The sequence below is a fragment of the Pan troglodytes genome, chromosome 5 (assembly GCF_028858775.2).
Source record: "Pan troglodytes isolate AG18354 chromosome 5, NHGRI_mPanTro3-v2.0_pri, whole genome shotgun sequence".
Classification (NCBI taxonomy): domain Eukaryota; kingdom Metazoa; phylum Chordata; class Mammalia; order Primates; family Hominidae; genus Pan; species Pan troglodytes.
The window spans coordinates 58,944,402-58,960,444 of record NC_072403.2 but is presented as its reverse complement, the minus strand read 5'-3'; the positions used below and the strand labels follow the sequence as shown (position 1 = coordinate 58,960,444).

The window sequence follows — 16,043 nt, the reverse complement described above, 5'->3', positions numbered from 1 at the left end:
ATCCATCACTGGGGAAATGATTGGCCAGGTTTTAAGATCCAGAGCATGAAAGCATCAGATAAAGGAGACAGAACTGGAAGTGTTTCACTGTATGACTGAAAAATCACACATACATGTGAAAGGCCAGGATGATTAAAATCAAAAAGTGAATAATGGGTGAGGTGACTACAGGTGATTTACATTTTATTCTGTCTGCTCATCTATTTTCCAGTTTTTCTACAGTGTATACATTATTTACCAAAAATGTATATTTTAAGATATTTTAAAATGTTCACTCTTTGATTCAGTCATTCTACTTCTTAGAAACATCTTAAAGTAATAATTCAAGAAGTATGCAAAGATTTAGCCACAGGAATGTTTATTCCAAAAACGTTTACACTAGCATTAAATTAGAAAACCAAAATGCATAAAGAGGAGTATAAAGTTGGACTCTAAAGTCATTAAAAATATTTAACAAAATGCTTACAGGGCATTCTTATGTGGGGAGAGAAAGCTTACAAAGCATTATGTACAATATAATCCCATTTTTATAGATGCACAGAATAATCAAAAGATAAATACCATAGGTTGAGAGTGGTTAGTAGAGGGCCTGGGATTGAGGATTCAAGGCTAATGCTTTCCCCTGGGGGCTGGGGGTGTAACTGAAGTCTACACTCCCAGCCCCCATGGGCCCCAAGCACCCTCACCTGGCCCTCTGCTAAGGGGTAGGAAGGGGGCTGGGAGGAAAATGCAAGACAGGAGGAGGCGATTAAACATGATGGTGCTCAGGCCAGATTCCCTCTGAGGATATCTCCTGAACACAGTTCCAGCACGATCTGAAATGTAATTTCTGTAAAATGCTTTCATTGTTTTTAAAAAGTTAATCCAGATACTGCTGTCAGCTTTTCATAGTATTGGTTTCTGTAATGTCCTAATAGAGCAAAGGAAGGACACCCGTGAAGTTAAAAAGTTTCTACGGCAGGATTTGCAAAGACCAGAAGAAAAAGGTTACATAGCAAAAATTTTCTTCTGGTTATCTTTGGGTGTTTTTTTAAATTTTATTTTATCTGTATATTCTAATTTTCTCACAACAAATATATATTGCTTTTGCATTTTACAAATATACAGAAAATGTAATCTGGAAAAAAGTTACTTTTTCCAGTTCCAAGTTAAATAAGTGAAAGTCACTTTACTGCTTACAAAGAAATCTTTAAATTTGAACTTGGTATCCACCATCTGCAACAGATCATTCAATCTAGGGATGTTGCAGAACAACAGGGACTCCTCAAATCTCACTTTCCTTAGGAATATATTTTTCTAGCTATATTTGACTATGTCCTAATCATGTTCTATTTATTTGTATATCAGAAATAACAGTCATATCATGAAGAGCTACCTTATCTTAGGCAAGTTGCTTTTCTCCTTCCTTTCCAATGTGAAAAACACACTTCTCAGATTGCTACAAAAGGCCAACCTCTCTTTTTTTTCTGAGACAGGGTCTCGCTTCCTCACCCAGGCTGGAGCACAGTGGTGCAATCTTGGGTCACTGTAGCCTCAGCCTCCTGGCTAAGTGATCCTCCTGCCTTAGCCTCCCAACTAGCTGGGACCACAGGTGTGTACCACCATGCCTATTTTTTTTTTTTTTAATTTTTAGAAGAGATGAGGTCTTGCTATGTTGTCCAGGCTGGTCTCAAACTCCTGACCTCAAGCAATCCTCCTGCCTTGGCCTCCCAAAGTGTTGGGATTATAGGTGTGAGTCACCACACCTGGCCAACTCTCTTCCTTCTCTATGCACATTTCACCTTTAACATAACGTGTACTATCATCATTATTTTTTTGAGATAGGGTCTCACTGTGTTGCTCAGGCTGGAGTGGAATGGCACGATCTTGGCTCACTGCAACTTCCACTTCCCAGGCTCAGGCAATTCTCCTGCCCCAGCCTCCCAAGTAGCTGCGACTACAGGTGTGCCCCACTGTACTTGGCTAATTTTTTTTTTTTTTTTTTTGTAGAGACGGTGTTTTGCCATGTTGCCCAGGCTGGTCTTGGACTCCTGAGCTCAGGTGATCTGCCTGTCTTAGCCTCCCAAAGTGCTGGGATTACAGGCATGAGCCACCACGCCTGGTCTGTATGTGCTTTTTAAAAAGCCTATCCCATACTGAATTGTGGGAACCTATGAAGTGTCTCTTAATGTCAATTAAAAGTAACAGTGGCTGCAGATATTGATTTCTGAAAGTACATGAGAATTTGTCTCTAACTATGGTTGAAACAACAAAACCAAATCTGAATCAGGTAGAGGTCTACCAGACACAAACTCTGAAATTAAACACTAATAGGACTGTTACTGGGCAGGGGGACTCCTTTGAGTAAAAAGGTAACATACAGTTTTCCTAGGTGGCTGGTGCTCTCCCCCAACTTTCATACTGGAACAAGAGTTAGGCTCAGGTTTACATGATCCTCTACTATTCTTTTGTGAAGAATGACAACTGAGTCAGTTGGTTGAGCTTGAAGTGTTCCAGTCCTAAGGGATTCACTCTCACTTAATGTCATATATTGGTAAGGTGCCTACATGAGGTCAGTGTTTGTGGCTACATATAAAGACCAATGATGAAATGAGGAATTTTTTTTTCTTTTAATAAGGGATGGAGTCTTGTTATGTTGCCCATGCTGGACTCAAACTCCCAGACTCAAATTCCTGGGCTTAAGCTATTCTCCTGCATCAGCCTCCCAAATAGCTGGGACTACAGGTGCATGCCACCACACCCAGCTAGAGGCAATGATTCTTAAAGTCTCCGCTGGCTATCTAGGACTCTTATTAAATATCCTGTTACTTTAAAAAGGCCATCCAAATATATTTTCTTGAAAGAAACATTTATTTATGATCTTTATTGGTGAAATAATTTCAAACAAATCCAGAACAGGTTCTCACACTTTGAGCCTTTAGTGCAAAAACATTATGCCATGCGGGAAATAAAATGCTTATCCAGTGGAGCGCTCCCCTGATGCATTGAAATATTAGGATACTCAAGCAGAAGACGACTTATGTGACAGAAATCTGCTCATAAATCTGCTTGAAAAAGGGCATGATAAACCTCATATTAAGGTTTCTCACAACATAAATATGCTTAAGCAACTTAATTCCAACTTAATTTCAAAACACCCCAAGAATCAACTATCCCTTTAAATAAAAAAAATAATCAATTTATATTCTTCTTAAAAGAACTCCAACAATTTAAAATAAGTTCCAATTCCATATATATATATATATATATACACACACACACACACACACACACACACACACATTTATAACTTAGGTGCTCTTTTGCGCTATATACTTTAATTCATGCAAAAGTGATAGAGGACTGGACTTGAGGCTCTACAGAGGCCTTTCTGAGAAAGCTGTGTAGCTCCTTACTCTGGCGAAGAACAAAGGGGTGTACATCTTGTCAATCTCAAAAGCACTGACTGCAGTCTCACCAGTTGATCTATAAAAAAAAAGCACAAAATTACTAGTATGAGGAAATTTCAATTCATTTAAAATCCTTGTGTGTTTGGGGAAGGTTATTCTATGCTTTAGCCTTTTTTATTTTTAATTCATCTTAGGAAATTCTATATAATATAGGCATATTGTAGAAAACTCGAAAAATTTAGAAATGTATACAGAAACATCACCATAATTCCAACACTCAGAGCCATATGAAGGATATTTTCTAGTGTTTCTTGAGATCAAACTTAGTAATTCTTTTTATTTCATTTAATTATTTGTATTTTCCCACATCATTATTTTTCAGAAACCATTTGTAGTGGCAGGATGATATTTCACTGTCTGCTTGTACCACAGTTTACTTAATTGGAGATTTAGGTTGTGTCTACTATTTCTCAATTAAAAATTATGTGATTTTGATGTCCTTCAGAGATTCCTAAGATAGAATTTTTAAGTCAGAAGCTATAGACATTAGGTTCTTCTTAAAATGTTTCAGAAAGAACTATATTCCTAGAATAGAATTTGATTATTTAATAATTGCATGATCAACAGCATAATTATAGGCAGGGGGGAGGGAAAGTAGGTGGTAAGTTATGCTACCACTGAGAGAGACAAACGAAAGCAGAGAATTCAAGTGATTTTATAAATATTACAAGGAAGTCAATGTGATAATTAGTAGCTACAAATAATGCCTCTGGTAATGTCCTTTTTTCTCCTAAATAAACAATGTTTTTCTAATGGGTCAAGTATAAACTATAACCATCCATTGTTCATTTGCTTGGCTCTACTTCAGGGTTTGGTTTCTTTTTTTCTTTTTGATACAAGGTCTTGCTCTATCACCGAGGCTGGAGTGCAGTGGTGTGATCATAGCTCACCGCAGCCTTGAACTCCTGGGCTCAAATGATCTTCCCACCTCAACCTCCAAATTAGCTGGGACTTCAAGGTGCATACCACCATGCCCGGCAAATATTTTTATTTTTTGTAGAGATGGGGTCACCCAGTTTTGCCCAGGCTGGTCTCAAACTCTTGGCCTCAAGTGATCCTCTTGCCTTGGCCTCCCAAAGTCCTGGGATTATAGGCATAAGCCTCCACACCTGCTTAGGTTTCTTTCTTTGAAAAGTAGAAAAAAAAAATCCCACAGTATTAGAGAGAGAAGCAAAAAGGAGATATAGTAGAATTTGTAGGCAAAGATGAGAAAGAAAAACGTTCTGTTGTCAGGACCTTCCAAATGAGCAGGGAAAAGTTATCTGTAAAGTGGAAATGTGACACAGTTTTCAACAATGTGGTTAAGGTTGCAAAGAGGCTAATGGAAGCTGACCTCAAAACTTCTCTCTCAGAATTTTAGATTCAAGCAGAACGAAGAGCCTTCAGTCATGTACCAATATTCTTTCAAATTGAACAAGAGCTAACCTTAATTGCCACGGGACTTGATATTTCACTTCCCTGGTTCCTTTTTAAGTTTTATGTATTTCTGTATGGCTCCTTTCTCATACCTCCCCTCTTCAGTTCACTGATTATGATGTACAGGTAAATGCTACTGCATAGAACAAAGAGTTTTAAATAGGAATCACCTAACAAATTTGGCTTTGGAATACCTCTTATTTTTTTAGTAGAGTTACTTTCCTAACTACAATTTTATTAAATCAGTGTATAATCCCTGAGGATAAAACAAACGGAAATAAAGCAAAAAATGGTAACTGTGGGAAAAGAAAAATGATCTGGTATTTTAAAATGGCTTTAAGTCATACATGGACAGCTCACAGCTGACTAAGTACCATTCTTCCCATGGAATGCTACTTTCATTTCCAAAGTGGTGGTGGTACCAATTCACATTCCAATGGGTACTATATGAGTGTTCCAGATGCTCTGCTTCCTCAAGCATGCTTAGTCTTTTTCGTTTGGGCCATTTTCTTGGTTTGTAGTAGTTTGTAGTAGTACTGGTTTTAGTTTGTAATGTAGTGTTAACTCTGAGAAATTAGAAACATATCTGAAATTCTTAAGCTGGATACGAAGTATACATTTATAGTGTAACCTTGTTATTTCTATTGCATTCACCTACTTGTAAGTAATGTGACAAGAATGATGTATCCAGATGAGTTTGTTGAACCTCTGGTGACCACTGGAACATAGCTGTAGCCCCACATGAAAACTCTGATCTGCTTCTTGTACAGGGACACGACGAAAATATCTGTATTTATAGTCAAGTGGTTTCTGCAAAAGAAAAGATGCATAAGTTATAATGAAACCTTACCTCACTTCTATGTTTATAGAAATATTATGCAACAGTGACACTAAAAGTAACATAATATTTGCATGCAGTAAAGAGTTGTTTTGACTATCACAAGAATGAGTGCTTTAAAAACTGTTAAATACTCTAAAAATATCAGATTTTTCCCCCCATCATCATCATCTCAGTTAATCATCATAATAACCTCATGTGTTAAATATGATTGCATTATTTCTATTTACTAGCTTAAAAAATGAAGATCCAGGGAGGTAAAACTACCATGTAACCAACATTACATAGATGGGATATAAAATTATTATCTCCTATCTCTAAGCCTAGTATTTCCTTCTACTGGAAAACACTTGGACATTTTTTAAGAGGGAAAGTGATAAATTGGTGAAGGATGCTGAAAAAGCACAGAGTATAACTTATCTTTTGCAATAACAGTAAAATAAATGAGCAAACAGCTGTGACAAGGTTCATTAGAATTACACTTCTGCAAATACTGCTGCTAAAAACAAAAAAATGTAAACACTGTGAATATTTCATCATATTCTGAAGAGAAAATTGACATTCTACATGGGAGTTCCTAAACTCTTTTAATTAGATAAAACCTAAGCAACTAAGGCCTTCCAAATTCCCAATTTTGACCTCAGGAAACCTGCAGTCACAGTCAAAGCAACTCTCTCTGTCTCTCAGGCTGCTGCTGCCCAGGCTCCAGGAGCCCATCAGAGGGAAGTGGAGACGCCAGCAACAGGTGGCCACAAGGTGATAGGACTCGCAGATGAAACTCTGCCCTGTCTGGACATATGATGTTAGAGAAGGGGGAATTTCATACAAGAGAAATATCCTTCAAAAGCTGTATTAATTATAAAGGCAACAAGTAAATATTAATATTTATTCCAAATACCATACAACTGGCTTCTTGGGTACATATAACAATTTTTAACCAGGACTGAAAACGTGCATATGGAGAAAGGTGAAAAAATTAGGCTACCAATCTGTTAGGACAATTTAAAGCACTCTAGAATGTAATAATGTCAGTAATCATATTTGCTTGGCATTTTTTTCCTTTTTTAAGAACAGGAAGAAGAAAATTATCTGAAGTTAGGTTATTTCCAGTAGAAACTGAAGTTCTAACAATATCCTTATGGAAAGAATTATCTATATGAGCTAATTTAGGAAAAAAAATCCCCTGTGATTCGACATGAGCAGAGCCAAAAACATATTCAGGTATAATTTTACTAGTTATTTCACAAGAGATTTCAGCTTTACATTTTCATATATAAAAAACAAACTATCTGGTAAAAAACAAAAAAGGTGATCCAATAAAAAATAACATTTTAGAAAACTCTCCAGCTTTCTTCAGTGATTGCTAGAAGTTAATATACATTTTATATAACAGTATAAATAATCAGAAAGGGTTTTTTTTGTTGTTGTTCTAATCGAGACTGCTTGGATGAATAGGCTATTAAGATAAGAAAACTATTAATTACACCTCGTATACTCACTTCTTCTTTTTTCTTAGTTATTACAGCAAATACTTTGGTTTGATTGTCTGTGTCTTGTGACAAGCGATAGTGACCCAGTAGAATTGCATCAGTCCTTAAAAAAAAAAAAACAAATTGAATCTAAATCAGTTATTAAGTGGATTTAAGTAATCTAAGAAGTAACAAATTACAACAGTGTTTACTCTTGCTTGAAAAGAATCAGCTAGGATTGAGTAAACCTCAATTCCAAGGCTCCAAAGACCTGCTGAAGTAGATTTTCTAAGGAAAAGCCCAGAAATTGGTATTTTTCCTAAGACCCCGAATGATTGCTTTTAAAATCATCCAGTATTACGTGAAAGAAGCACTGGATTACTTTAACCTGCAAGCAACCATATAAAACATAGACTGGATGGAAAGCCATTTAAAAAATAAATGCTACCTGGTATTCCTAGTTCTTAAACGTGGAACAATGGACTGAGGCTCTTCAGGGGTTGTCAACATCATCACATGGCCATCAGGAAAGAATCTTATGTACCTATGTAATAAGAAAAAGAAGACCAAAACACACCCCACACACAAAGTATAAAATATGTCCTTATCTATTAGTACCTATGCCTATTCATAGCTATGAAACCAACACTGAAATACCACGGGCTAAAGAACTGCTAAAACATTAAAACAAATATGACTGACTACCTGTTAGTCCAGCAACAAAGAACCAAAGATATTTTATCTTCCTCAGGGGAAACTGTTGAACTTTTAAGTTTTACTCACTGAATAAAAGTCAAATATTGTTTTATTAAAGTTCTGTGTTTTTCCCAAAGCAACAATTTCAAACAAAGTGAGAGCCACACACAATGGTTAACATGTCTATTTTTTTCTAAATGACAATAATATTTGGCAAGCAATAAGGTGGAATAAAAGCACAAGCTATTTGAAAAGGCAAGTAAATACACCCAGGGCAAAAGACAAGGAGAAATCTAAAAGAGGCCAGAAGAAATTCTGTAATTTATATTAGCCTATTTTTTTTTTTTTAGTGCAATTCCTACATTGAGTACTAGATAAAAATACTGAGGGCCATTTTGCGGGTCAATCAAAAGCAACAAAGAACAGATGTCCATTTAACTAATACATGGAGAGAGAGAATTTTCCACTCACTCAGTGTACTACAGTTGTACCTGTAATATTCCACTTGGTGCCAGGCTCTATAGAAACCATCAAGAGACTGTTCCCCTTGACGAATATATGTGGTTTTACTGATATACACTCCTATGAAAATAATTTTAAAAAGTTAAAAATTATAATATTCAGATATTCCCAGCATTATATTTACTGTGGTTTCCTTTAAACATGCTTACAGTACTCACGTTCATCACAGAAAATTTAAACGGCGTATTTATAAAAATCAGCATTATAGATCAGTATTTCTGCTGAGTTCTACAGAATCCAACTTACCATCAAACCGAACACGAGGCCGTTCTAAAAACATCTCTCTCCAGGACGTGTACGGAACAAGTTTAATACAGCTTCTGCCCCAAACTTTCAAGCAGGCCAGACGCCATATTTCAGGGTCTCTAGGGAATAAAAGCGCAATGTCAATAAAAACTAAGTCCCTATACATAGACATAAATATTTTTGCTATCAGCCATCTTTTATTTAGCAAGTATTTGTTGAACACCTGGGAGGCACTGTTCTGAGGAGAAACTAATGGACAAGGCAAAGGCCCTGCTCTTTTACTGTGGGAAAGCAAATTGAGAGGAAAGCTTCTGGTAGTATGCTTAGTGCAAAAATCAATCAACAGACAAAGTAGAGTCAGCAGACAGAAATGATGGTGGTGAGGAAATAGGGAGGCCAGGAAATGCCTCTCTGGGAAGGTGATCATAGTGATGGGGATAAGTATCTCAGGCAGCAACCAGAGCATGTGCAAGGCCCTCAGGCAGAAGTGTGACTGGTGGGCTCATCCAAGAGCCAGCAGGAGCACACAGCTGTGGCAAAGTGGGCATTGTGCAGAGGGAACTATGATGAGGCAGTCGGGGCAGGTGAGGTGGCATCTTGTAGGAAGGAGTGGTTATTTACATGAGATGGATGCCACTGGAGGGTTTTGAACATAATTTATGCTTTTATTTTAAAAGATCACTCTGGTGGTTTATGGAGAATATGGTCTAGTGGTATAAGAGTGGAAACAGGAAGACCAGGTAGGATGCCACTATGTAACCCAAACCAAACAGAACAGTGGCTGAGTCAGAAGGGTTGTTGCAGAAGTGGTAAAATGGTCAGACTGGAGATAAATTTTGAAGGGAGCACCAACAGGACTTTGTTTAAAAAATTAGTGCAGGGGCTGGGCATGGTGGCTCACGCCTGTAATCCCAGCACTTTGGGAGGCCAAGGCAGGCAGATCACGAGGTCAGGAGGTCGAGACCAGCCTGGCCAACATAGTGAAACCCTGTCTCGACTAAAAATACAAAAATTAGCTGGGCATGGTGGTGGGTGCCTATAGTCCCAGCTACTCAGGAGGCCGAGGCAGAATTGCTTGAACCTGGGAGACGGAGGTTGTGGCGAGCCAAGACTGTGCCACTGCACTCCAGCCTAGGGGACAGGGCGAGACTCCGTCTCAAAAAAAAAAAAAAGTGTGCAAAAAGCTAAGTAAAAGATGTACTAAAAATTGACATGATTCTGCTATAACTAAAAGTATTTCTAACTCCATCTCTAACTTAAAATATTCAGGGTTTGTTTTTCTTAAAGTGATGAGGTCTCACTATGTTGTCCACGCTGGAGTGCAGAGACTATTCACAGGTATGATCCCACTACTGATCAGCATGGGAGTTTTGACCTGCTCCATTTCTAACCTGGGCTAGTTCACCCCTCCCTGGGTAACCTGGTGGCTCCCAGCTCCTTGGAGTTTACTACACTGATGCTGAACTTAATGTGGACACCCAGTCAGCATAGTGCACTAGAGCCCAGAAATCCTAGGCTCACATAATCTTCCTGCCTTAACCTTTTGAACAGCTAGGACTACAGGCATGTGCACCACCACACCCAGCTAAGTATTCAGTTTTAAAGATGTAAAAACTAGCCTGGGCAATATAGCAAGACCCTATCTCTTAAAAAAATTTTTTTTAATTAACTAGGCAAAAATACAAAATGAAAAAAAAAATTAACCAGGCATGGTGACACATGCCTGTAGTTCCAGTTACTCAGGAGGCTGAGGCAAGAGGGTGGCTTGAGGCCAGGAGTTTGAGGCTGCAGTGAGCCATGATGGTGTCAGTGCACTCCAGCCTGGGCGACAGAACAAGACCTTGTCTTGTTCATTCATTCATAAATAAGTAAATGAAGCAAAAACTACTTAGATCGGTGTCAGATTGAAAAAGATAAGTCCCCTCAAACTTATGTTAAAATGTATATTTAAAATGTTTGCTTTTAAAGAATTACTTTTATGATGACACATGAAGTTTTATTCCTGAATATTTGCTTAACCAATTCTTTCTTTCTTTGTTTTTGTTTTTAAGCTAGGCAAATTAAGCAGTGGGAGTGGGGAACGAACAAAGAAATCTGTAACTGGTTGTGATCAATTAGATGTAAACGACCACTGCACTCAGACCAGCCCAATTCCTTCTTTATAGTATTTTCTCACATACAATTACAAGTTAATGGAATAACTATGAAAGTTGTCAAAATCAAAATTAAATCATGAATGTGAAGAAAATCCTGACAGAGCTGGGAAAGGCCATGAAAATAAGGTTCTCATGCTTGTATGCCTGATAACAAAAAAGACTACAAAAAACACAACCCTGCACAAAGGCCATTAAACCTTATACAAAAAATACTTCTACAAGGACATCTGCCCAGCAAACTGCCTGTGCAAACTTGAACTGGCATTACCCTTGTTAATGATCTTTGTAGCCAAGGATAATTATTTCCAAAACAATTATGTAATCCTCATTTTTTCCTTTAAAAACCTGCCTGCCTTTACCTCCCTGAATAAGCACATGGTTTACTACGGCATGTGTATTCCCATTGTGATGCTCTAATCCCAAATAACTTTTGGGCATTTGTTATTTAGGTTGAAATACAGAAGTGTCAGAAGCGGGATCTGAAAAGATCATTAACTGAAGGAATCAGAGATTCTTGGAACCAGTGTGCAGTACTTACTTGAGTGCTCTGAGCACTCTACTTCCACGGCTTGCCTTTTCTGCCCTGGTGAATCTTCTTTCAGGCTGAGCCTCCTTCCTTTTGGTAGAGGCTTCTTGATATCATTTGGGATCTGGTTTGGATAAGGTCACCTTAATAAAGGACCATACATCCCTTTTGAGATGATAAACTTTTTGTCTTTCCTGGTAAGTCCTTTCTGGTGTAAAGAAAAGTGTCTTTTTAGGTTGGGTATTCTTGGTTTCTACAGCATTTACATTCTGTTCACGTCTTCTGGTGAATTTACTTTTGATTTGGTCTGTGCATTCAGTTTAATATTTTGTTTGATCTGCATGCCTGGGATAAAATATTTGTGAATGTTCTTATTTTGGTTTTTGATTTGGTTTGACTCTTTTCCCTTGCTTCTTCTGAAAATCTTCCATAAGCAAAAATAAAGATTCTGAATGGTGGGCAGAAGATGGCTAATTAAAAACCACTAGGGCTGGCCGGGCACGGTGGCTCACGTCTGTAATCCCAGCACTTTGGGAGGCCGAGGCAGGCGGATCACGAGGTCAGGAGATCGAGACCATCCTGGCTAACATGGTGAAACCCCATCTCTACTAAAAAATACAAAAAATTAGCCGGGCCTGGTGGCGGGCGCCTGTAGTCCCAGCTACTGGGGAGGCTGAGGCAGGAGAATGGTGTGAACCCGGGAGGCAGAGCTTGCAGTGAGCCAAGATGGCGCCACTGCACCTGCAGCCTGGGCGGCAGAGCGACACTCCGCCTGGAAAACAAAAACAAAAACAAACAAACAAAAAACCCCACTAGGGCTACAGAGGCTGAGGCAGGAGAATGGTGTGAACCCAGAGGCGGAGCTTGCAGTGAGCCGAGATTGCGCCACTGCACTCCAGCCTGGGCGACAGAGCGAGACTCTGTCTCAAAAAAAAAAAAAAGAAAAAGAAAAAGAAAAAACCACTAAGGCCAGGGGCGGTGGCTCACGCCTGTAATTCCTGCACTTTAGGAGACTGAGGTGGGCGGATCACCTGGGGTTGGGAGTTAGAGGCCAGGCCAGCCAAAATGGTGAAACCCCGTCTCTACTAGAAATACAAAAATTAGCCAGGCGGTGGTGGTGCATGCCTGTAATCTCAGCTACTCGGGAGACTGAGGCAGGAGAATCGCCTGAACCCGGAAGGCGGAGGTTGCAATTAGCCAAGATCGTGCCACTGTACTGCAGCCTGGGCGACAGAGTGAGACTGTCTCAAAAGGAAAAAAAAAAAAAAAAAGACAAAACACTAGGTCAGTCACCACCACCTAAAACACAGGTCTAAACTCCTGACTTTCTCTGACAGGATTTGCAGAATTTTCTTTCCTCTGGAGAGAGTAGTAAGAAACAGAATGGGATTCTCAAATGTTAAAACATGCCAGGTTTTCTGGGATTCCAGCTGACTACATCTTATAGCCTATTGTTGTGCACATTTTTAAACTGATGGGCAAAATTACATCAAGAAAAATTTACAACTCAAATTATCATCATTCAAAAACCTGCAACTATAGAATATATATAGTCTAAGTTCTCTATTTTTTTTCTTCACACTTTGAATCTGCTGACTTTTCCATTCATGTTGAGATAAAACTCACTGCTTATGACATGTGACCAAGATTAAATAATGAAGAATTTTGTGTAATTTTAAAGTTATTTAAAGCTTATTTCAAAATATGGCATAAGAAACAAATCAGTAAGTAGGAGACAGAGATGTGAAGAAAGTTACAAGGATATATTTTTGGTTAAAAAAAGATGAAAAAGAGAATAATTTTGTACAAAAAAGAATCTTGTATGGTAGATTTTTGTCCTAAAGTAAAATGACTGGTTAAGAAAGAGGAAGGTATACAACAGAGCAGAAAGTCCAAGCATGTCATCAATATAAGTTGTGATAAGGTTCATAAAAGATTTTGTGTGTGGTCAAGTTGGCTATAATTGAAGAGAATTGTTTATAAGTCTTTCTAAAGATTGAGCTTTGCTATTAGAAATACACTAATACAAAACTAAAAAACTTGGTCCTCTGTTAGAACAATGAAGTTTTCTTAAAGTATTAATTTGCTCTTGGTATAAATAAAACTATAAGAGGTTTTGATTTTAAATTCTAAAATCTGTTGAACAGCCATCTGCAAAACTACAGTTTCTATTTCTTCCTGGGATCTAATTAATTTCCCTAGTTCCAGGTTGGAAATGCTGTCTTTTTCACTCAGAATGGTAATTTCACTTCTCAAGGTAAAATTTTTCTTTCTGAAGCTTCTCAGATTTATATCAGAAGTTCAACTTTTGCTGTACCCCTCCTGCACATGATTTGCAGGTCATACACCATTGCCTTCTGTTCTCTCTCCCCTTGAAAGAGTGTATCTTTTTGCTTGGCTAGGGTGATAACTCTCTCTTTCAACCTTTTTGTCAACTCCTCTTAATTTTTTCCCTCCAGTTCTAGCTCTGCTGTTAATAGCCTGACACTGAAATGTTTATCTCTTTTTTTTTTTTTTTTTTTTTTTGAGATAGGATCTTACTCTGTCATCTTGGCTGGAGTGCAGTGGCATGATCACGGTTTATTACGGCCTTGAACTCCTGGGCTCGGGTGATCCTCCTGCCTCAGCCTCCTGAGTAGCTGGGACCACAGGTACACACACTACGTCCAACTAATTTTTCTATTTTATCATAGAGACGGGGTTTCGCCATGTTGCTCAGGCTGGTCTTGAACTCCTGGGTCCAACCCATCAATCCACATCAGCCTCCCAAAGTGCTAGGATTATAGGTGTGAGCCACTGCACCTGTGTTTGTTGTTGTTGTTGTTGTTTTTGAGACAGGGTCTCATTCCATCACTCAGGCTGGTGTGGCATGATCATAGCTCACTGCAGCCAGGCTCCAGCCATCTTCCTGCCTTAGCCTCCCAAGTAGCTAGGCGTGCACCACCACACCCAGCTAATTTTTTTGCTTTTTTAGTAGAGATGTTGTCCAGGCTGGTCTTGAACTCCTGACCTCAAGCAATCCTCCTACCTTGGCCTCCCAAAGTGCTGGGATTACAGGCATGAGTGACCATGTCCGGCCTGAAATGTTTAGTTTAAAGGTCTAGAAGAGCAATGTTTTCCTCCAATATAACTTGATTCTGTACTCTTGGCTTTATGTGACATCTGAATTACTCCATGTAACCAGGAAACTTCCTATGCTATTTAAGAGCCATGTATTCTCCTGCTCAAGTTACTAGTTTTCTTGTTTATATTCCTCTCTAATGTAGACATATAACCCTGGATACTTCCTGTCCCTAAGTAAATTCAAGTACCCTTTTAATCAGGTTTAACTTACAAGTTATCTAAACAGGTTTCCCACAAGGAGAAGCAAATACCCTATATAAAAGGTATTTCTTTATCTTTTTGGCAACTGGCCTAAAAAAAAATTTATTGTTTTATCAATATAACGCCTGTGTTTTCTTTATTAGGTTTTTGGTTACTTAGGAAAACTGAGCTTTGAAAGGATTAAGGCTTTTACATCCATGTAACTTTCTGCATTGCTTTTAAGATCTTTTGATTATCAGTATGGTTAAATAAGTAACTTCACAGTGGCCAGCAATTTTGCTTTGATCAAATGTTTTGAACCTTTGACATCTCTGGCAGGTTTCCCCAGAGTCAAGATCCTAAATTAAGGCTTTCCAATCTAAAATTAACTTTGAGATTTTCTTTTTCTTTTTTTTTGAGATGTAGTTTCACTCTTGTTGCTCAGGCTGGAGTGCAATGGTGCGATCTTATCTTAGCTCACCACAACCTCCGCCTACCGGGTTCAAGCGATTCTCCTGCCTCAGCCTCCCAAGTATCTGGGATTACAGGCATGAGCCACCACGCCCGGCTAATTTTGTATTTTTAGTAGCGACGGGGTTTCTCCATGTTGGTCAGGCTGCTCTCGAACTCCTGGCCTCAGGTAATCCACCCGCCTCATCCTCCCAAAGTGCTGGGATTACAGGCGTGAGCCACCACATCCAGCCAACTTTGGGATTTTCTAGTTGGGCTCCTGGAAAGCCTCAAAGAACATATCTCTCATCCTGTAGATATATCAAATGATTAACCTCACTTGGTAAACTGTATGGGAGGCACTGTTAAATAATAAGTATTAGATCCTCTTTCAGTTACATTTATGGGTATATTATTGATATAAATGTTCCAAAACTATGTAAACTCATAAAAATCTAGTATGCTATTAGTTATAAATTTCTATTATGTCAAATATTTTCTAAAGTTATATTTGTATAGATGTTATTAATGTGAGTATTCTAAAGACTAGATGAAATTTATATAAAAGTCTGATAGTCCTGATGTGACAGTGTCAGTCATGATTCTGGTTATCTTAAAATGCTACATGTACTAGAAATAACTAAATTCCCTCATCAACTGAGAACTTTCATCAGATTTTACATGGCTATTCTAAGTTTTTGTCATCACAATTATTATTTTGAATTCTCTAAAAACATTTGCAATCAGCTACAGTCCAAAACTGCTGTTTATGGAAAAGACTCTAGCAGTACTCTTGAACAAAGATTTTTGCTAACTTTAAGATCAATGGACTAAATAAAAATTTCCAGAACTCTAATAAATTCATGGGTTCATTGAACTGCTAATAAAGATCAAGCATAATAAAAAATTACATAAAATTGATGTAAATGATGAAGAGAATGTCTTTATGACGTTAGAAGACTTTTGTGAACA

General features: G+C 38.2%; 1 protein-coding gene across 2 annotated transcripts in view; it reads right to left on the bottom strand.

The window, feature by feature from the left end:
* Positions 1–342: 342 nt before the first annotated feature.
* FBXO9 (F-box protein 9) overlaps positions 343–16,043 on the bottom strand; it is a 35,000-nt gene continuing 19,299 nt past the window's right edge. The window contains 6 exon segments of one of the 2 annotated variants that reach the window (NM_001160295.3): positions 343–3,465; positions 5,524–5,675; positions 7,203–7,296; positions 7,621–7,716; positions 8,360–8,450; positions 8,637–8,755. In NM_001160295.3, the coding sequence (NP_001153767.1) occupies positions 3,357–3,465; positions 5,524–5,675; positions 7,203–7,296; positions 7,621–7,716; positions 8,360–8,450; positions 8,637–8,755 (661 nt within the window). In that variant the 3' untranslated portion in view covers positions 343–3,356. 2 annotated transcript variants of the gene reach the window in all.